General features: G+C 36.1%; 1 protein-coding gene across 1 annotated transcript in view; it reads left to right on the top strand.

Annotated features, from left to right (window-relative positions):
- HS6ST1 (heparan sulfate 6-O-sulfotransferase 1) overlaps positions 1–10,959 on the top strand; it is a 187,570-nt gene extending 176,611 nt beyond the window's left edge. Inside the window, exon 2 of the mRNA XM_034439786.3 lies at positions 7,105–10,959. Within this exon, the coding sequence (XP_034295677.1) occupies positions 7,105–7,813 (709 nt within the window). The 3' untranslated portion in view covers positions 7,814–10,959. The remainder of the gene's footprint in view (positions 1–7,104) is intronic.
- Positions 10,960–23,550: the final 12,591 nt, after the last annotated feature.

Genomic DNA, 23,550 nt, shown 5'->3' with positions numbered 1-23,550 from the left:
TTCCTGTCACACCACTTCATGCTCTTCCCATCCAGTAGCAGTAGTTACCTGCCTGCTACGTTGCATGCAAGCTGCCTGGAACTTATAACTTCCTGCTAACTTTCTCATTGTCCTGTTTCATAATCACACATGCCTAAAATGTGTGTAATTAGGGAAATGGGAACATTGGACCAGGTGTTTCTTTCAATTTTGTGTATTGTACTAGAATATAATGTGATTTGTTCATTTTTGCCTTAGTGTAATATGTAAACTCAGACATTATTGGTTGCATATCATGGCTTATGGCTACATATTTCTGAACCTGATTTCATCAAATCCTGATTAAGCCAAACAATGTTTTAATACACATTAAACTCAGCTTGCAGGTGCTTTGTCACAATGCCAAAAAAGTTCAATGAGAAAGAATGTGAGCTATTGCAACACAAAGGCTGCTATGATTTATAGCTTAGCATTACATGTAAAGCTAGCCAATTAGGTGTGCTATGAGATAAATCATGGTTTATTGAAATATGGGAACCAAGTCAGTGTAATGTTCTTATTAGACAGAAAGCAGGTTTCTAGCTTCTCAAATTGTAGCATAGAAACCCTGCTGCATTTATATTGGGGTGAATTGCTTGTGACACAAGTCACAGGTCGTGAAATGAATTAAATTCAAATTTCTCTGAAATTCCAAATGCCAGAGGCCTCCTGGTCTAAGTAAATTCCAGGGAGTCTCCTGCTGCCACCTTCCTAAACCTACTGGGATTTAAAAGCTCAGGTTAATGCACATTTGACTTTATTGAGAGAGACCAGATAATTTAGGTGATATCTAATACCTAACAAGTATGTAGTTGCCGAACAGCCTTTTCGTGCTATCCCTTGGATGATTTCCAAATCTTTCTGGAAATGCCTTGTCTGGTTTCCTGGCTTGTCAATAACATATTTTGCTGCCATTGCTTAAAAAAAACTTGCATTGATTGATGCCTTCTTTATCAGAGGATGAAGTGAACAACTGAATTTCTAGTTCCAAGTTCCTATATTTGGAAAGATTTCCAATGCTGAGCAAGATCCAGTTACTTGCCATGATTCTTAACTGATTGAAATGCCATTCTTCTGCTAAGCTGTGGTAAAATCCACTTCCAGCCAAGTGTTCTGAATCCAACATTTAGTAAAAGCTTCTCTCTTGTAGACTCCTTTCTTTGATGACTGTTGGAAATCCAGCAAAAGCTGCACTATTAAGATATTTTCAGGTTTTCTGTTTTCATTCTTTTTTAAAAATCTGAATGCATACTTAAATAAAATGTGCCTTTTAAAATCTTATAGCGATAGCTTATTGTAGTTAATCCAAATGGACCAGTACAGTATCTGAAAAGACCTAGGATTTTGTTCCCCAAATAATTTATCTTTAAAATGGGAGGTCAAATTTTTCCTTCTGGTGAATTATCTTAAATTCAATCCATTATTTCAGATACATGTAGTTATTGGGAGAATATCATTCCTTACAAATCCACTGTTACAAAAACAAGCACAGAGAATGTTGGAGTACAGTTCCCATTATCCTCACATAGCATACTCAATTGTGAAGATGGAAGTTGTAATTGAAAAGAATCCACTGGCCTCTGGCAAGAGTCTTCTTTTTAATGACTATGGTGAGATGTACTAAAATGGATAGGAAGAAATCCTATCCCAAGAGAAAGAGATATGAAAGAATTAAAAGAAAGCATTAATGTAATCTGTCAATCAAACTTAACCTGTCAATCTAGATAGAGGGAGGAGGTCATCAAAATCAGAATTGAAAGATTTTTCCCTTTTTCTCAGGTAGACAACTCCGTTTTTCTTTTCCTTTTCTCTCATAGGGAGGAGTAAAGAATCTCTTTCCTGATTGGCACAAAACCAGATAAGCAACTCCAATTCCAAATTTCCTGGAATTTCAATAAAAGAACAAATGCAGAAATCTAGAAAACAATAGAACCAGATGCTAATTGGGATTTTAGATTTAATGTCTTTGTTTTATTTTATTCTGTATTTGATTTTATTCTGGTCTGGTGTATATATATTCCTAGCTGAGAGAAAATGTTTTGAATTATTTCATTAATTCTCCTCTTTTTTGTTTCTTCTTTTCTTTATCCCACTTCCATAATTTTCTATCTTCAATTTACTTCTCAATATACTTTAATTTCATTTATGAATCAGCCCATTAATTCTAAAGAACTTTAATTTCAAACTCTACCCTTTGATTAAGCTACCGAGAAAGGTGGGTTAGTCACATTATTCTTTATGAATAACCCTGTAGAGAGGGGGCATTTTTCTGGAATGAAGTAGATAGTGATATGGAAGTTAACAGTATAAATTTAGCGGTTGGAGGCTCTAGAGCTGTACCCATAGGAGCCAGGAGCCTTGTCAATCCCATTTTTGTGTGTGCTTGTATAAGTATTTCCATGCATTTTATATCAGTTAGGAAACCTGCCTGACCTTGCCTCAGAATTATGCATGTAAATGCTTTCTTTTGAAAGTCAGTCAGAGCTGAAGAAACTTGTTGGATGAGAAGTGAAATGTCTTCAAAGAGAAATGGGAAGGTCCACTTGCCTCTTGAGGGAGCACCTTTGGGACACCCATGACCTGAATGACTGAGAATCTCCATAGACACTTTCTTTTGAAAGAATGAAGGCATTACTGTGCTCAATCTGCTCACTAGTTAGTAAAAGGAGACATGACATTAATTACCTTAAAACAATTGTATTCACAGATAGTCCCTGGGTTGCTACAGCAGTTGGGACCAGGAATTCCATTGCTAAGCAACATGGTCATAAACATCATGTGAGCCCACCATTTAGCAATGGCAATTCCAGCAGTCCCAGTTGCCATAACTAAACAAGACCTCTGCAAATGCTTCAACTGCTGACTTCCTGTTAGTTTCTTTGTTGACTTCACTTGTTGGAAATTGGCAGGGAACATCTGAAATTGCAATCGGGTGACCACAGCTCACTGAAACATAACTGCAAGCACCAAATCACAGTTACATGGCCACAGAGATGTTGGGACAGCCAGAACTCCAGGGCCATTGTAAGTCCCACTTATTCAGTGTCATTGTAACTTTGAATGATCGTGATCATCACTCAAGCTTCATCTATATTTTGATGGTTTATTGTTATGTGAATAGTAGACGTAGTAACCCTGAGCACCTTCAGGATCATGGAAGATGAGGAGAGGAGTTTAAACTTTTTCTGCTATCAATCCACATAAAAAAGTAATTTTCTGAAACTGCTGCTTGCACTTCAAGGAATTCTCCTATTGATGCCTTCAATGGAAGTGTCTCCAATAAATAAAAAAGTGCCATAATTTCTTGCTGAAAATGGCTCTCAGTGGCTCTGTACTATTTTAAAACATTTTTCTCTTCTGTATGTGCTAAATATTTAATGTTAGATATACAAAGTGTCTGTACCAGTGGTGGGTTTCTCTCGGTTCGGCCCAGTTTGGCTGAGCCAGTAGCGGTAACAATATGACGTCACTGAACCGGTTCTCTTTGTTTGGGAGCTGGGCCCTCCAGCCCTCTACCCACATTATTCTTACCTTTTATTTGGCCCCGCCCCAATCTATTCACTGCCTCCCAAGTCCCAGCTGATCAGCTAGAAAGAAAAAAACTGTTTAAACTCTTGCCGTGGGGCTTCAAAGGGCCGCCCTACAGCTGATCAGTATTAAAAGGCAGTGTGGTGGTAGATCAGTGTGCTCGAAAAACAAATAGGTAGACCAGTGCCTCCAAAAACAAATGGGTAGACCGGTACAGCTCTGCAAGCAGTTAAAAGCCTGGTAGACCAGTACTTCTGCTAAATCCTAAAGAATTGTCATATGACCATCAAACCACGCCCACAAAATAAGCCACACCCCCAAAACCAGTAGTAAAAATTTTTAGAACCCACTCCTGGTCTGTTCAAAGAAAACTGGTAGGCAGACATTAGGTCCATCTAAACCAGAGATGGCGCAGAATCCTTGCTAATCAGATCTGATTGAATCCCGTGGTTAGAAATGAATTGATGATGGATTTTTAGAAACAAGATTTAACACAATATAGAAAACAGAAACAAAGTAATTAAATTAAATTCTAATATATAGAATTTCAGTATTTGTATCATAAACGTCAATAACTGGCAGAATATTTGGATTCTGGATTATTATTGTGCATTCCAGACTTGGCACACTTCAGGATATATTAGATCTAGTATAGCATACAATATTTTAATATTTAAGTTTTTTTTTTTTTACCTTCTGAGAAGAGAGATTGAAAAACAAGTTTGAGATTGAGAATTCCTGGTTTGAAAAAAATACCCACTTGTCGGAACTTGTAATGTTACAATGATCAGAATCAATGTCTGTCTCTCTTTCTCAATGAAACATTTCACATCACTTATAATCTTTATGTATTCCACTAATATTTTTATCCTTGCCTGTTTGGTGTTTCATATGATTGATAATTTAAATCGTATGATTTAAATTCTGCTTGGGAAAAATGAATCATTGTTATTTTTTATTTCATATATTTATTAGTCAAATTTATATGACTGCTCATATAGATTAATTAAATCATATAAGTTTTGTTTTTAAAACTGGTTATCCAGGATGTAAACATAATTTGAGCTCATATGACAAAGTGGACTATGAAATCTCCGTAATGAAAAGTTTGTGATAACACAATACAACTTGACAGTTTTATATATTATTAATTTTTGCTGAAGTTTAAAAATGTCAGTATCATACACTAACAGAAAGAAATTATATACACTGTATGTATTCATAAAATGGTATGAAATTCAAGTTTAAGAATCACAACTATAAAAAAAGCAAGGGGAAGAAAAAAATGATAAACAGATCTGTAGCATTCTGTTAACTTCCTGATTCCTGATAATTCCTAAAAAAATAGGAGAGAAATAGAAGGGGTAAAAACTATCTAGAAAAGTAGGGAGAAAACACCATAATGTCACTTTTTTTTTAATCTTTGGATTGGGCAGATTCTCTCTAATTTTTCCCTCCTACTCCATGCCATTTATCTGTAAAAATGCAAGGAAAGAATACAAGTTAATAAAACTTCAGAAATTCTAAAAGTTTGACATAGCCGTCTCAGAACAAAATGTTTACTTTCCAAACCTGTGTAGATCTAGCCCTGAAGTGTTATTGTTTGCATAACAGCATTGGTATTTGTTACTATCTACACAAATAGTATGATAATATTTCTGTCCAATTACATGGTTCCCCTATTTTATTTTGTTTTGTTTTGTTTTGTTTCCTTCAAAGTAATTATGCACAGAGTAGTAATTGTGACTTATATAGGAGTTAGTGGTTTGTTTGATTTTCTTGGATAGAGATTTATAAAGGTAGGCTTTTTAAACAAAATCCTGGTTGTTATTCTCCTTAAGTATAAATAAGAAATCAAGTTTATGTGTGTATTTATAGTTGATCCATTGGAGCATGAATATGGAACACCCTTGGGTAAGCAGCTGTGAGAGCTCTCATTATGAGCTCCTGAACATAATCATTTAAAGTTACATCACCATTATTGCTTGCCACAGAAAGGAAACCCATTAGAGCAGGGCCAGAGCAAAGAAAGTTGGAAAATTTCAGTCAATGATACAAGACAAATAATACAGCGATATATAATGATACCAGACATAAAACATTGGATTCAGGACATTAGCTCAAAATGCAGCAGCCAGATTACTGGCACAGCAATCCTGGCATTACAGGATAACACAGACTTTGGGTTCACTGCAGTAATTACCAATAGGCTTCTGAGCCCAATTCAAATAGGATGTGATTAAAAAGCTGTAAGGTGAAACATTCCACTCGAGTATCAGGCCTGCCTTGCCAAATTGAGTTTACCCATCCAGTTCAAATATCTTGAGGGAACTTGCAATTCGAATTCCATGAAACATCAGTTAGATGGAAGGCCTCCTCTGCAGAGATTCCCATTCTCTGGAACATACTTCCCCTGGGGATATGTGTAGTACTAAATAAGTGTACCAAATATCTCATTTTTCTTTGTTTGTTGGCCTTTATGAGGTTTCTCTAAGATTTCAAGGTTTTTTTTACCTTTTATGACTCCAGAGAATTTTCAACATTCTCCTTAAAAGTCACATTACAAAGGCTGTTCTTACCCTTCCAGGATACTATCCATGTTTCATGTCGTAAAGAGAATTGACTAAAGATAGCATTTGGTCATTCTTAATTTAAATTCTTTCCCCTTGAGGTCACAATATTACTTAGTTCTTTAAATATTTTCCTGCAATTTATGTTGATAACTCATCAGTTTTTCCATTTGCCCTGATTAAGTGTTCAAGATAGACAAAGTTTTGGCCTTGCTGGAGGAACAACATTGATGTTTTTTTATTTGGGGAGGGTCTTTCTTCCCCAAGATTATTATTACCTTGGAGTTTTTTATACTTGCATTGAGATCTCCCATAGCCATTGGGATATTCATAGCCTTTACTAAAGAAATGGCTTTTTGTATTGTGTCATAAAAGTCTTCTAGTTCTCAGTCTGAGTGGTCTCTTAAGGTACATAAATCTGTAATTTTATTATACTGAAGGATTTGGCTGCAATTTTGATCATGATTAGTCTGTCATTTATTGGCCAAAAGCCCACTGTTGCTTACCCTTTGTTCCTTTTCATGACAAGTGATTTTTGATGAGAAGTACCACCACAATAGAGTATTGTATGTTTCTCCCTCTGTATCTTTCTATTTCCTGCCCTTCTTTCTTTTTGTCATGTATATTTAATGTGTATAATAATATGAAATGTCAGTTGATTCTTAATGCCAAAAGAACTGTTCAATGATCACAGATCAGTTGTGTTCTACTAAATTATGCTGACACTGCTTGAAACTAGTACTGTGGAGCCTAGTGGAAAAGAAATGTGTATGATTCAGATAATGTAAATCTTAAAAATTGATTTGATTTGATTTGATTATATTTTTATTCTTATAATAAGAAACAATAATAGTATTAACTGTAACTGGATAAATTACCCTGTGATAAGATGGGCTGCCAATAAATGTAATCAATCAATAAATAATAAAGTAAAAATAGTTATGTGTACAATCTGTAATTCTTACATGCATTTTTTTCTTTCTTACAGGAAGTTTTATTACATCACTCTGCTAAGGGATCCTGTGTCCCGTTATCTCAGTGAATGGAGGCATGTCCAACGAGGAGCTACCTGGAAAACATCCTTGCATATGTGTGATGGCCGGACACCAACCCCTGAAGAGCTGCCATCATGCTATGAAGGCACAGACTGGTCAGGCTGTACTCTTCAGGAGTTCATGGATTGCCCATATAACTTAGCTAACAATCGACAAGTGAGAATGTTGGCTGATCTAAGCTTGGTAGGCTGCTATAATATGTCCTTCATACCAGAAAACAAGCGAGCACAGATACTGCTGGAAAGTGCCAAGAAAAATCTCAGAGACATGGCCTTTTTCGGCTTGACAGAATTCCAGAGAAAAACACAGTATTTGTTTGAGAGAACTTTCAATCTAAAATTTATCAGGCCATTCATGCAGTATAATAGCACAAGAGCAGGTGGAGTGGAGGTGGACACCAAGACCATACGGAGAATTGAAGAACTTAATGACTTGGACATGCAGCTATACGACTATGCAAAAGACCTCTTCCAACAGCGCTATCAGTACAAGAGGCAGCTGGAGAGGATGGAGCAGAGAATAAAGAATCGGGAAGAAAGGCTTCTTCACCGATCGAATGAAGCACTTCCCAGGGAAGAGACCGAAGAACAAGGACGGTTGCCTACCGAGGACTACATGAGCCATATTATAGAGAAGTGGTAGCATTGAAAGAATTTTATACAAAAAAACCAAGATATTAGTGTTTCCATTACAAAAGAACATGGAATTTAAAAAAAAACTTATTTAAAACAATCTGTAAAACAGAAAGTAGAATGCTTCTTTAAACAAAGGGTCTTTTTACTGTTTCTTACAAGACCAATGGGGTTCTTAATAAAACAAAATAAAAATAATAAAAAAGTGAGCTCAGAGTTTAAAATGCACAAGTGTAGTCCCCTAGATCTGAGGCCAAATATCACCTCATATTTCATCTCTTATATGCAGATCTAGACATCATAGAGAGCAGCTTTGTACCACTCTTCTCCATCGGCAATGGCAAATGAGCTTCAAAGAATCAGTGTTTTCCTCCCTTGTCTATATGAGATGTTCAGTGGTGAACATCACAATAATGGCAGTGAACCTGCCACACAGTGACTTGATCCCAGATCCAGCTGCTTGACTTCAGATTGAAATCATGGCTAAAACAAAGGCAGAATATATAACCAACAGCAGTCAAACTAAAAGGAAATTTTAAAAATAGAGAATAAGAAACATTCAGCAAACAAATTACAGCCTGGACTACGAATTGGGGACTGAAGTTTGGATTACATGGCACTGGTGTTTTGCATGCATACATTCACATTCATACATTCTACATTATCAAAACAACTGGTGAATCTGTGCATACATTTTCTCAGCCTTTGTTAAAGAGAGAATTAAATCACTTGTAAAACTAACTGTAAGTGATCTTGTCACAAAGTGGTAAAAAAAATGGTTTGCTAGAGAAAGACTGGCTGTGTATCACTCCAATAAATTTAAAGAATATGATCAACTGAGGCCAACATATCCCATGCAAATTCTAAATTTATCATTTGGTTGTTCTTTTGCTCATGATGGAAAATATTCTTCCCCTCTGTTTGGATGTTGATTTAATAAGACACAGTTATTATTCAAAGTGATCATTCGTTATTTGGCATTACATATTGTCCATCGCTGTATAGTGACTGCTATACAATAAACATTAGATCATTATAAGTCCTAGGTCAAATGAGGCTAACTTAAAATTTAATGAAGTAATTCATCTCCACTGATTGATGTCAGAGAGATTTAGATGCAACTAATTTTCACTGGATAATATCTACTATGTATGGGAGTGCTGATGTTAAATTTAAGACACTGCATTGCACCAACACATCGCAGCACTTGGCTGATCATGTCTGAGCTGAAAACCTAAGCAGGCTCAGGATTTAGGAGTGTGATAATATTAGAGGATACTAGGGCTTTAGACTAGATTAGAAAATTGGAAAAAAAATAATCCCATAAAGGTGGCACTTCCACAGTATTACCAAAAACAAATCTTGCGTGGACGTGTCCATGAAGTCATTTGCTTACTTGAAGGAGACTTTACTTGTCTGGCTTGCTTTCTCATTTTTAAGCAAACAAGAGAACTTGTAAGGCTAGAAGTGTTCAGTTGTTCTCACTTCAAGCTCTGATTTTATAAGCCTTATACTTATTAAGCATTAAAAAAAAAATCACAATGCCATACATTTTTTTTCTTTTTAAAAACATCCAATTATCATTTACTGTTTCTCCAAAAACCTATGTCTCTTTATTTTCTAAACACTTTTATAAGTTTTTAAACCATTTTATAAAATGAGAGTCTGAAGGAAACCAAATTGTGTTTGTCATTATGACTTATTGTTTCTGTTCTCTTGGATACTGAGTTAAATAGTATTTGAATATGAAGGTTGACAGCTGATTCTCAAAGATCAGGCACACTCTGCATCATAGAGAGAAGCTAGTACATTTGTTCCACATGGTTTTCAGCACAAGAAAGTATGGAACTTCCTTGTGGTTCCATATCTCAATATAGGTAGTACTTGACATAGAGCTATTCATTTAGCAGCCATTCAAAGTTACCAAACAGGGACTTAACGCCTGGCTCTTCCATTTGCAACCTTTGTAGCATTCTCCAAGGTCATAGCATCAAAATTCAGGCACTTAGCAACTGGCATGTATTTACAAAAGTTGCAACGTTCCAGAATCATGTGATCACCATTTGCAACCTTCCAAGCTGGCTTCCAACAAGCAAAGTCAATGTGGGAAATAAGATTCATTTAAAGAATGAATAATTATTTAACAATGCAATGTGATTCACTTATTAATGCAATGGTTCGCTTAATAACCATAGCAAAAGGTAAACTTGGGTGTGACTTACTTAACAACCGTCTTGCGAAGCAACAGAAATTCTGTTCCCAATTGTGGTCGTGAATCAAGGACTTGATGTATTCTTTCCCACAGTTCTCAGTGTCTTCATGTCTTACAATTTGGTCTTCTTCCTAAGGAGATAACCTAATTAAGCAACCTATTATATATGCTCAGCTTGCTGCTTCTATGTTCCATCCACAGGACAGTGAGAATTATTTAGAGTGATAACAGAAGGAAAACTTGATTTAAACTTAACTTTATCCATCTATTTCAGTGTTTAACACAAGTACCAAAGGACCTGTAATGATCTACATCCTGAAAAACACGCTATTTCTTAAATACAAATATTTGGCAGCTCAGTCAGTCCAAAGGTTTTCTGCTGTATTTGAAAAAGCCCTTTCATATTCACAGCTCATCAAAACTAAGCATTTGAATATAATTGGGGTGGGGGAGAGACTTTATATCCCTAAATCTTAAATTTAGGGATTAACGACAGTCTGCTAATTCTCTGGAAAGCTCTAGACTTTTGTAACAAATAAAAAAACTTTTTAAAATGATCTGTCTGGAAAAACATCTGCGGCTTTTGACATGCAGAAAATGGACCTTTACCCAGAGTGTTGTACTGTGTTCATCACTATGGTCTCACAAAAATGCGCTGCAGCAACTAATCAATATGCATAGTGTGAACAGCAGAGAGCCTGTTCTATTAGGCTTTGTATGACAAATAGCAACTTTCTAGGGCTTCTTCATCGTGTGGGTTAAGATAAAAGGAAACTAGTTTTTTTGTGTGTTTAAATTTAATTTCCACAACAACCTGGATAAAAAAACCTTAATGGATCTGCCTGTGATAATAGGCTTCCTCCAATATTTTTGTTTGCTGTTTTTATAAGTAAAAGCTAAGAAAATAAAAACTACTGAATATTATTGTCAGCTTCAGCGCCAAAGTGAGTGAGTGTGTGGTCATTTTATGCTTAGATCACAATATAGGTTCTTGCAGCAGAGGGAAATATCAATTTCATGGCCTGTTCAGTTAAGTTGTCTTCCCAAATTTTGCTAAGATACAGTATTATACTATTACAAAGACATTTAAGTTATTCAAAATAATTTGGACTAAAGCATATAAGTTGGACAAAAAGAACAAACTACAAAGGCAAAGAAGCTGTGATTGGGTATGAGAAATAGAGGAAATCAGTCCAGGATTTTAAAATTATTATAAGGACAATTATAAGGATATAGGGGGGGAAATGTGGGTGGGACTCTTAACACTAAATGTGACTGTTTAGAAGAATTCATTAACATCATGGGAAGAAATTTTATATTGAGTATTATTTGATGTGTGACCAAATAGTTCAAGAGCAGATCAAAGATACTGTAAAGAAAAAACATGCTTAGTTTAAAATCCTTTAGCTACAATATAGCAGGAACTTTTGGGGTAGCTCCTGTTGTGTCTTTTCAACCTCCATATCATCTTCTGAACTTTCCTTAACTCTGACAGGAGTAGTTTATAATGTCAGCAGTGCTGGTGCTGTGGGAGTCTAGAAAACATCTCCTCTAGCTATTTAAAATCAGCATGCTTACTTAGTCAGAGCAATCCCTACAGAAGAAATGCTATAAACATTTCCAACAGCACACATCCTTCCCCCAGCACTCCCTATTGTTCCAGGACATTGGCTCCGGACATAGCAAAAGAGACTTTTGCAGTACCAGCCAGCACATTAGCTCAATCTTCATTGAAATTACTTAAGAAATTGTTTTCTGCAGAAGCCTTCTGAAATGAGAACTGAATGGGGATTTGTGGAATGGTTCTGAGGCCATAAGCCAGCTAAGTATTTTTCATATAATACAATGTATTAGATTTCTTGTCAGTTTATTATGACTGGAAGATCCTTTCCAGAAACAGGTATAATTGACAAAGCTTTCCAACTTGGAGTACACTGGGATTAGATTGATGGCAGCATTCCCTAGTGAAATTTCTTAGCAGAGAAGAGTAATTACAAAAGATGAATTAACCAGTTGAATGATTAGTGCTCCCTCTGTTGTTTTGGGACTCTATTGTGATATCTGCACTCAGTCTTGTGTTCTTATAGGAAATCAGCTCCTAGCCCTGACAATGAAAACAAGCAATTTCAGAAGTATGTACCTCTAGTATACCAGTTGCTGGGTAACAATAGGAGTTGACTTTTCTAGAATTATCTTGGGTTGGCATAGGATTTGCAGAATGATTATTAGGAAAATTTAACAAAAGGAAAATCTAGTGGTTTTCCTCCATTTTTGGCATGGAAAATTATTAGCTCATTGTACTTGTGCAAGATTTCTCTTACCATCTTTATTAAATACACTGAAATGCCAAATTCTAAGAGTTTGGATATGCCTGGTCTTGTAACCAATTTTTAAAATCTACAGAGAATTGTCTTGGAAATTATAGCACTAGTGGGGAAAGAATAGCTTCAGCCAACCCAACCCTCTGTAGCTGCAGTATAATTGCATCTAGAGAATGGGGTTGAGAATGATTGACAAGAATAAAGCATGTACATAACAATTTTAAAAGATTATGCAGAAAGATACTGCATCTTTTTTAAAAAGATTTTGTTACATTATTTGAATGGGGATGTGGAATTGCAGAGTCATGGCAGAACAAATATATGTTGCATATATGTGCTCTAACTAACAGAGTATATGGAAGAGTAAGACCAACATTAACAAGGATCAATATGGCTAGGCAAGGGAAGCCATGGTTCACTGGTAGAGTATATGCCAATGCCAAGTTTATCCCCAAGTGTTTCTACTTTAATAATAAAAAAGACCAAATAGTAATTTTAAAAACTTTTGCTTAAAAGCTGAACGCCAGCCTAATAAATTCCTACATTTCCCATCTAGTGTATACACATATACCATCATGTTCTCAAAACAAATTCGTTTTCTGAATGCAATATTATTTGACTTTTCTTTAAATGCAATAGCAATTTCTTGCAATGAAACCCCATTAGGCTTCCAATTGTGCAAGCGCGAAGAAAGTTGCTTGAAACTATTACACTAAATGCAAAGGACTGCCAAACATCCATGCTATTACATGAGGCTGAATTTACATTGCTTTTTTTACAATTAGAAATACAAGATTTTTAAGATGAGAGGCAAAGGGGCATCAGGAGGCCACTGCAAGATCTTTATGAGTTTAGGCTCTCTTCCAGTTTATGTTTGACATATGCAATTCACATTCACACAGATTTCTCCAATCCACTCTGATCCTTCACCTGAAACACTATAGATATGACTAGCAGTATGTTGTGCTAGTCTAGCTTTGAATGCAAAGGGTAGGTTTGAATGTCCCCTTTAGTTCTAAAGCATCTAAATTAGAAGTGAATAATTTTACATTTATAGATGATTCACAAATTAAAGATAGTTTTGACAGGCATGCGTTGCTAACTTGAATACTACGTCCTCTACTGTCTTCAAATCCATTTGAGCCATGCAGTTCTTTATAATACCTGGAAGGTAACAGAAGATGCAACGTTTCCCATGATTGGGCATAGGATATCATTAGAACCATTATTCTTTTTGTTGTTGCTCACATTCCATTAATATGGACAGGTTTAAAATTTTGTGTGTGTGTGTGATATTAAAGCAAAGAGGAGTTGGCCAGCCAAATGATTGTCTCCAAGAGTGGGCTGCATGCATTCATAGGCTGATCGATTGAGGTTTTCCTCTCATCGAGCTTTTATGTTAATATCTTTGTTTTCTAATAAATCCTGAAGCGGATCATGGGGAAGTGCTCCACCGTGTGATTCCCTATCCCATTCTGTGCCTATAGTTCCTGCTTTTTCTCCTCTACCTTTTTCTCAGGTGCTCCCTCCTACATGCTGAATTTGAGTGCTGAGCTATGAAAAATTATTGTTGAACTTATTTTCAAACAATGATTTGTTTTGTACATGTTGGAATATGTTTTAATTTATTTGTGTTGCTGATTTGAACTGATTTTCAACTGCGTGTTACAAACTCATTTTAGTTTCAATATCTATGTCAATGCCTCCGCAAATTCTGGTGAGTGCTAGTGCTTCTATCAGCACAACTGCAGTTGAGTGAGATATCATGTTACGTGCTTTATGCAAACTGCTTTTAATTTCACAAAGATGTCTAAATTGCATTATGAAACTGATGAACAAGCTATTCCCAAGGAACTATTTCCTCTCCTTTCTTTGGGTGACTTTGTCCAATAAACTGGTACTTGGATCTTTCCAGGCTCCATTTTTCTCTCCCATTTAAGATCTCAAACAGGCTCTTCTTATTAACACTGAGAACATCTACCTTCAGACCATTATTTTCCAATGGACCGACTCTGTAAGATCTGCATGTTTGCTGCAGAAACTAAAAGCAATGTTTAAATTGAATCAAATAACTTCTTTATATATTTATTTATAGCTTCTTTTTTAAAAAATGTTACAAAGAGAAAGGATTGTGTTCCTTTTCTTCATCTCAGTAACTACTACAAAAACAGACAAAACAAAATAAAAGGATAGTCACCTAATTGTTTCTGTCTAGATCAAGACTGGACCTTAGCAAGTTAAATAAAGCGTACAGAAAGATTTTTGGCCTGTTGTTATATTTTGAGATATGTGCATTCTCATTGCTGTGTCTATGTGTATGTTCCATGTCATTGAAATTCTAATTCCCTTTGATCTGTTCCATGGGAAGAAAATTGTTCTGAGTTTGTGGGGGGAAGGGAAATAAACCTATTATAAATCTTCCTTGAATGGGGAAATCAGAAGTAAACAGTGTCTACTTTAATTTTCAGATTATAAATCATTATTAATCATTAGATTCTACTATTAGTAGAATAGTAGAATAGTAGAATCTACTACAAAGGAACTCAAATTTGGATTTGACTATTTACAAGCCTATTGCTTTATTTGTATGTTAAATTATTACAATTTAAAAGCAGTTTTTAGAAAAATCTTAGCCTAACCAAATCATGGAGCCTGCTTAGCATAACCTGACTTAAATTTTCAAGCTTCCCCATGAAATGATGCAACTATTTATTTTATGGAAAAAAAATATGCATGACAACTCCTGAAAGATGGCTCAATATCCAAGGAAGCTATAACACACCTATGCTTTCTGTTGGTCAATTTAAAAAGGAAAAAAAGAAGAACATCCCAGCAAGATATCATATATCATGGACATGTTAGCATCTCCAAAACAAGAAATTAATCTCTCTCCTGCTGTTCTGGCTGACAAAGCTTCTAAAGAAAAAATGCCTGTGGAGGCAGAGGCTGCTTCTACCGCTCTACAACCCAAAGTCTCATTAGTATGAAACCACCATCTGGCTTGCACTAATGGTTACCATAAGCTCTTTGCACAGGAACAAGAATCAATTAATAGCTGCTACTAGATACTTTCAGAGGAGGGTGCCCACACCCTCCCTTACTAAAAGCTCCCATTGGGACCAAGCACTGATTTCTGGTGAAAAAGTAACATATACTTGCTCTGCAGTATCTAATCATATTTCATAAGATCACAGACTAAAAGTCAAAACAATTTGCTTCAGAAGGAGATGGTATTTCTAATAATGCTAGGCTTTGCAATTTCCCAAATCTTTTCTTCCTGCATGATTTATCTTTTCTACTAAATTCCCAGGATGCTTAAGATTTCTTCCTTGATTTTCCAGGTGGAGCATGATAGCAAAGAGATGACAGAAAGTCCTACTGCTGCCTTTGTTGTTGTTGCTGCTTTTGTTATGCATTTTTTCTTTCACCATATGGCTACCCATACTTTCAATCTGAAAAGGCACCATGGGAAGAGTCCCCTCAGGACATCTTTTAAAATTTAATGAAAGCATGGAAAGACAAGGCAGATCACTGGAGATAAAATTCTATAAGAAAAAGCAGAACAATTCTGCCAAACCTCTGGCCAACTCATGACGAAATAAATAGAACACTCCACTCTCCATGAGAATGTAATGGAAGTCCTCTTCTCCTTTGGAAGAATACATTTTAAAATAAGTTCTCTTTCATCAAACTGGTAAAAGCAAATTCAGGAGAGTTTTTATGTGTAGTACTAATTTGTAATAAAGACAGAACAAAAATAGAAGTGGCTGTTTTTAAATAAAAGATACACATTTCAGGAAGGGAACTGTGAAAACGCAATTTAATTTACACATAAGATGCAGCAATAAAAGAATCAGAAGTACTATATGAGTCATTCAAGCACAACCTATGTTCCCAGAGAAAGCAAGTCACCTCTGTTCTGTGCAACAAATGCTAGTTGTTCAACATTCAGAGTGACTTCGTGCATCTGCACAAGATTCCTAAACCTTACAGTGAAACTGTAATCTCATTGTTGTATATATGTGTACATTTAACTTGAGTTGTGAATTCAAGCAGACTCTGATTAAATAAACTTGTGAAATCATGACTGCTCTATCTGCAGTTTCCAGTACATTTAAAACTTCTTCAGGCTCCCGTAATCCAACTATGCACATAATCCACATGCATTGGAATTTGAGGCAACAATTTTCGTCATACTACACTACTTACAAAGTGGTGATAATCAAATATAAGGCGTGGCATTTGAAATAGCAGAATAGATTTACCATGAAGATGGGACAATTGCTGGAAAAACAGTGATTTCAAAGCCTATTCTTTTGAAGACTTGCCTGATGAAGCAGGACTAAACTTCACAGCTAGAATTATGAAAGTAAAGAAAGTTTCCAATTATTTGAGTGTTAAGAAATTCTATAATGCTACAATTCTGTAGTGAGTTATTATCTGGGAAAAATTGGTCAATGAAAACAGTTGCATTCCCAAAAGAAGTTTCCACAGTTGCATTCCCAAAAGAAGTTTACACATTTGTCAGCTTACCTTTCAAGTTTGTAGGCAGGCTAATAACATTCAGTCCATTCTGCTTTCCCATCATGCCTTATAACCAATTATGTCTAGAGTCCCTCAAAGTCGTAATTTCATTATAGTGATTTCTTGATAGAAAAGTACAAAGAGATTGGCAAATGTTTGAACATTAGATTATAAACCAATACATCTAACTTTATTTATAAGATATATATAGAATCAAGCCTGAATTGAAGACAAATAAGTAGAGACATGATTCAGTATGTTTATTCTCGGGCTGGGGTTACATCAATAAATTAAATACAAAAAGGATGAAAAAAAACCCAAAGATGATAAAAACAACAGTTAAAGGAGCATCTAGAAGATTAGATGGTGCCAGAAAAATAGAACAAAGGCATTGTTGCTAATCCTATTCTCATTTTCTCATCACGCCATCAGTTAACAAGCAATAGAAACATGAGATTCTCCCTTCTTCCATCTTGCTCACTTATCAATGTCCCACACCTGATCACTACATTGAAATATCGTAATTCCAATCCTCATGTTATTCACTTTTCAATAATTCTTATATCAATTTATATATTTTTTACTGTCATTTGGAATTTAAATAAACATTCTGCATTCCCCTTAGTTGCCTATTTGCATGTTGTCCTTGTTATTTTAAATGATTGCAAAGAAGAAGATAGTATGAAAGGCGTGAAAACATTCCCACCCTATTATTACCAAACCAGTAGTTGTTTCTATTGTAGCCTGTCTAAAATGCAATTTAAATATACTTCAATAGTTAGGGCAGCTAAGGTATTCAAAGCTGAACACTGGTCAGATGGTTTGGACTATTCCAACTATCATGCTTGACATTTCATTTATTGGTGGAATAAGAGGAGGCTGTAGAAGATTTCCATGCTGGGGGAGGCAGCACAAGCAAGATTTATCTGACATTGACCAATCAATTTCAACTTGATAGTTAACCTGAGATTCAGAAATTGAACAGTGAAATGGGGAGAGGATAAATGAAGATAGAGGTGTCACATCATTGTAACACAAGCTCTGCCCTTTCTCTATATGCATAATGACATCACAAGGACATTCAAAAAGACAGAGATCGCTTGTGACAGCTATACACTGTCTGGCATTTTATTAACGTTTCTTTATTATGACTTTATACCAAGAAGGTGCAGTATACTCCAGTACCTATTTCAAATATATACAGACACACACACTGCCAAATTCTACAACTTTGGAGAGGTAAGCCTAAAATGGAAGAAAGCAACTTTGTGTGTCTGTATATATTTAAAATACTGGTAGGTACTGGAGTATACTGCACCTTCTGGCTGTAAGGTCATAATAGCAAAGTATGAGAGATAATAATAACGATCACAAATATTAACACAATTCTTCAATTACAACTAAGAGGAACAGAACAAATCAAAGCAGAAAAACAAGCAACTTGGCAGTATATATCAAAGACCTGACCACACAGAAGAAATGACAAATATGCTTTATACTCTCTTCCAGGATATTTTTCAAAATGGCATAAATGTCATCTGACATTCCCCATAAAAGAGGAATGAAAAGAGGAGTGCATGGCTTAAGGACTCTGCTGAATCATGCCCATAAGGGTCTATGCACTGATGTAGGGGGATATTTTTATAATGCTCCAATAAAGCTACAGATAATAATGTGAACAATAGGGCCAAGACGAAGGCCCAACAAATTGTAAAATTATAATAAAAGAAAGATAGGGTAACCCTTTGGGGAAAAAAGTCCATGGACTGTGAGATTATATATTAGGCGTAGGCTGATTTGAAAATCAGCATCTCTACCTGGCAGAGGAAATGCTTGACAAAATTGTCCTGCTTGCAGACGCCTCTGCCAAAATCCAAATAAATCCTGAAGTGTAAATGCCTCCACTAGTTCTGTTAACTTTTTAAGTCTGACTGAAAATGGGTTAAGCCACCTACAAGACTGAAACAGCAGCCATCTGCTTCTTTTTGAATAATCAATATGTGCAAAAAAGTATTTCTAGATGTCAAAAACATCCTTGATTATACAATGCTTTATTGCATTATGATCTCCATAATGAGTTCATGGCAAGGAGACAGAGTGCAGCTTTGAGACTTCCACTCCATATATCAAGTACTTCCTCCTAACAATAAGACAAGAAAGCCAATATCCAGTGCTTTTCTTCCCACACCCTGAGGGCATCCACAGTCCCCTCATATTGGATCTCTTCCTCTCTGAAGGATTCACTGGTGGACCAAAAAGAAAGAAACTATCACACTTTCACCAATTGTGCATTTCTACCATTTGGCCTGGAAGAGGAAGCTGACAGAATTATTGTCCTGGCTATGTAGATCAAATTTCTCCCATAGACACTGTTAGCCAGCCACTTATTTGCATTATTTTTCTTTCCCTCTCCAATTCTCTTTCACAGATGGATGAGAACACCATGAGGGCACCCTAGTTCTTGAGCTTCCTTTCAAGTTGTTCAAAATTCACTGTTATATGTTCTAGCTACTGTATTCTTTGCAGTACTATTTATCACCAAATATAAGAGCAATAATGGTTAATTACCAATTGATAAGTGTTGAAAGTTGTTTTGTCACATCCTTGATTTATGCTCCTGACACATATTTGTTTTGACTTTAGTTCTCATTTCCTATCAGATTAGCAAACTATACTTTTCAGTTAAGAGAAAACAAAATATGCCATTTTTATAATTATCCAACTAAATGGAAAATATACAATAATCTGCTCATTTCAGATAATTGAATAAATAAAGAAAAAATTAAAATGTTGACATAGAATTTGGCAGAAAAGCAATACCTGTTTTTACAACAGTGTTTAGCATTATGTTGTGGCCCGCCAGCAGCCTGCGCGGATCGTGGCTGATCCCGATGACGAGGAGGCTGGTGTGGGGTTGCATCAACCGCTGGCGCAGCCGGCGCAGCCAGCGCAGACAGCAAGGAGGCTGAAGAGGATGTGGTGTCAGAGGCAGAGACTCAGCCAGGGCCTTCAGAACCTCCAGAGGCTCCTTCAAGTGGAGAGAGCGAAGTGGAGGAGCCTCTCCTCAGTGCTCCAGCATGCCGGGCTGTCAAAAGGCAGGAGTGGCTACTCAGGAGGAGGAAGTCTCCTCGAGAGTAAGGTTTGAGGATAATTGGCCACTCCCTTAGCCTATTTAAGTCGCATGCAGTTAGTAATTTCTTGCTGGAAACAACGTGTAATTATTACAGAGCATTTTGGAGAGTGAGTGTCTTATTGTATCTTGTTTTCTGGGCTGGTTGTCAACCTTTGCCGGACTTTGTTTATTCTTGGTATGTTATAACTTTGATAAGGACCGTTGGTGTGTGTCACAATCCTTGGGAATCCGGAGCTGGGGCAGAATACATTACTTGTAAGAAATATTTAGGAACTTGCTTGACAAAATCATATCTGCTTTACCAGCAGAAATTCCCAGGTAGAATCCCCAGCATTTACAGGTATATTTGGAAATGTTTTAGACTGAAATGATGCTTTTTGTAATAAGAGCTTTTTCATTAGTTTATCATACTCTCTTGAAGGTTCCAAACAATGTTTATCTAACACAAATGTATTCTATAGACTCAGGACTGTTTTTGAAAGTAACAAAACAAAAATCAAGTATAATCCCCATAAATATTATCTAGAATCAATTAAATCAGTCAATCAGTCAGTCAACCTTTATTTCACTCAAAGCCCAATACAGATAAAATAATTAACAAACTATTTAAAAGTTAAAAAGAGAAGGGCCAAGCATAAAATACAGGCTAAAAGAATAATACAGATAGTCCTCAATTTACAACAGTTCATTTAGCGACCATTCGAAGTTACAACAGCATTGAAAAAAGTGACTTATGACCACACTTATGACCATTGTAGCATCCCTATGGTCATGTGATTTACATTCGGATGCTTGATAACTGACTTACATTTATGACGGTTGCAGTGTCCCACAGTCATGCGATTCCCTTTTGCAATCTTCTGACAAGCAAAGTCAATGGGGAAGCCAGGTTCACGTAGCAACTGTGTTGCTAATTTAACAACTGCAGTGATTCACTTAAGAACTGTGGCAAGAAAGGTCGTAAAATAGAGCAAAATTCACTTAATTGCCTTGCTTAGCAACAGAAATGTTGTGGTCAATTGTGGTTGTAAGTTGAGGACTACCAGTAGAGAATATTGTTATCATTACTGTCACCACTGTAAGCTATGTCTCTAAGACCAAAAAAACCCCAGAATATTATTAGTCTAAAACTAAGGTATAAAGCTAAACATCTAAGACAGAAGTTAGAATAAAGTGATATCTACCTAAATATATTTGGTATTGTTCAAACGTTAGCCATGATTATACTATATTTTTTTTAAAAAAAATTATTTTATAAACAAACATACAATACATAATCATCATTCAGTGTATCATCTAGATGTTTCTATTATGTCTTCATCTTCTTCTTCTTACTCCTCCAATCTTCGTTTCTTTATTTCTCCCATTTCTTTATTATAACATTCTCCCCATACTTCATTTATTATAACATTTTCTTGTTTACTATTAATACATTTATCTATATCTCTTCTCTAACCAATTGTAAAATTGTCTCCATACCTTGTAATATTCCGAATCCTCTCTTTCTTTAATTATCAAAATGAGTCTATTCATTTCTGCACAATCTAATATTTTCTTAATTACTTCATCTTCTGAAGGGATTTTCTCTACTTTCCATCTTAGTAGTATCTTCCAAATACTACCCTCGCTTCAGTTATTACATGTATAATCAAATATACCTTTTCTTTGCTAATTTTCTCTGGAAGGATACCCAATAGGAACAGCTCAGGTTTTAAATCAATATGTTGTTCAAGCATTTCTTCTAACCATGTTTTAATTCTAATCCAATAATTTCTCACTTCTGGACATGTCCACCACATATGATAGTACGATCCTGGTGTCTGATCAGCCATGATTATACCATATTGAGGGGTGAGGTTTGGTTATCTTAAATCAGTTAAATCTTATACGTAGTAAATGTCCCCCAATATTGAGCTGTAATATTCAAAGTCCCTTTAGAAAATATGGTTTTGAGTGTCTTGAAGAACATCAGAAATATAGCCTCTCCTGGGACTTCTGCAAACTCTTTCTAAGAGTTCATATTCCACCAACAAAATCAAGCACAATCAGGCAATCCCTAATGTGATTCAAGTGATGTATAGTGGAAAACCAGCACTCTGAACATAGCCCCAAACTTACTAGCAGTCAGTGCAGTAACCACAAAATAGACATTAAAGTACAGTTTCCCAGTATAATTTCCCAAACATGCATCAAGTGCTTTGATTCCATAAATATATTACAGAAAGACTTCATAAATTATAGTTCCTTTGTCAGAAGCCTTAATTAATCCATTAATTTGATAAAAGCATATTTACAAATTTACAGAAGTAGGAGGGTGGAGTTTCATAAAGTAGTGCCGAAATGCCAGGAAAACTCAAGAGACACAATTAGCATATTACAAAATGATCCGGAACTGCAATATAAAATTAAATTATACACCTAATAACTTAAAAGGGCATTTCTAACATATCATAAGGTAGGTCTCTGGTCTCTAAAAGCTGATTCCTGGCATTCGTGTGTTTTGGCCTATCACAATTATTTGTAGCTGGAACTGGCATTTATTTGTTTGCATTGCCAAAAATCACAGATGATAGACAATAAAGAGCATCTAAGATTTTTGCATATCTTCCTACTTCTGTGTATGTGTCTTTGTCTCCCTTATAATGTTATATTTTTTAAAAAAAAAAACCTTTTCCAAACAATAGTCAAGATTAAGGTGACCAGATTTTAACATTGGTAAAGAGGGACATTGTGGGCGTGGCTTATTTTGTGGGCGTGGCTAGCTGGTCATGTGACTGTGTGGGCGTGGCTAGCTGGTCATGTGACCGGGTGGCCATGGCTATGTGTATAGGGTAAGGTGAACAGATTTTAACATTGGTAAGAGGGACACCATTGTGGGCGTGGCTTATTGTGTGGGCGTGGCTTGGAGGCCATGTGACTGGGTGGGCGTGGCTAGCTGGTCATGTGACCGGGTGGCCATGGCTATGTGTATAGGGACTACTCAGAGGGCTGGAAAGTCATTTCTGACAGGTCCTCACACTTTTGACTGGTCCTCACACTTATGACCATCCTCACATTTATGCCCGTGCAGCATTCTTAACAACCATGTCACTCATTTCACAATGCTTCTCTTCACCATGGTGACAAGATAGGGCAAAAACGTAAAATGTGAGGACAGTCGTAAGTTCGAGGACTGGTCAAAAGTGTGAGGACCAGTCAAAAATAACTTTTTCAGCCCTCTGAGTAGTCCATATGCACAAAAGGACTAACCAGAGGGCTGAAAAAAGTCATTTCTGACAGGTCCTCGCACTTTTGACTGGTCCTCACACTTATGACCATCCTCACATTTATGCCCGTGCAGCATTCTTAACAACCATGTCACTCATTTCACAATGCTTCTCTTCACCATGGTGACAAGATAGGGCAAAAACGTAAAATGTGAGGACAGTCGTAAGTTCGAGGACTGGTCAAAAGTGTGAGGACCAGTCAAAAATAACTTTTTCAGCCCTCTGAGTAGTCCATATGCACAAAAGGACTAACCAGAGGGCTGAAAAAAGTCATTTCTGACAGGTCCTCGC

The sequence above is a fragment of the Pantherophis guttatus genome, chromosome 6, assembly GCF_059756535.1.
Source record: "Pantherophis guttatus breed Tessera chromosome 6, ASM5975653v1, whole genome shotgun sequence".
Lineage (NCBI taxonomy): Eukaryota > Metazoa > Chordata > Lepidosauria > Squamata > Colubridae > Pantherophis > Pantherophis guttatus.
Note: the sequence above shows the minus strand (reverse complement) of the source record. Positions and strands in the feature narration are given on the sequence as shown.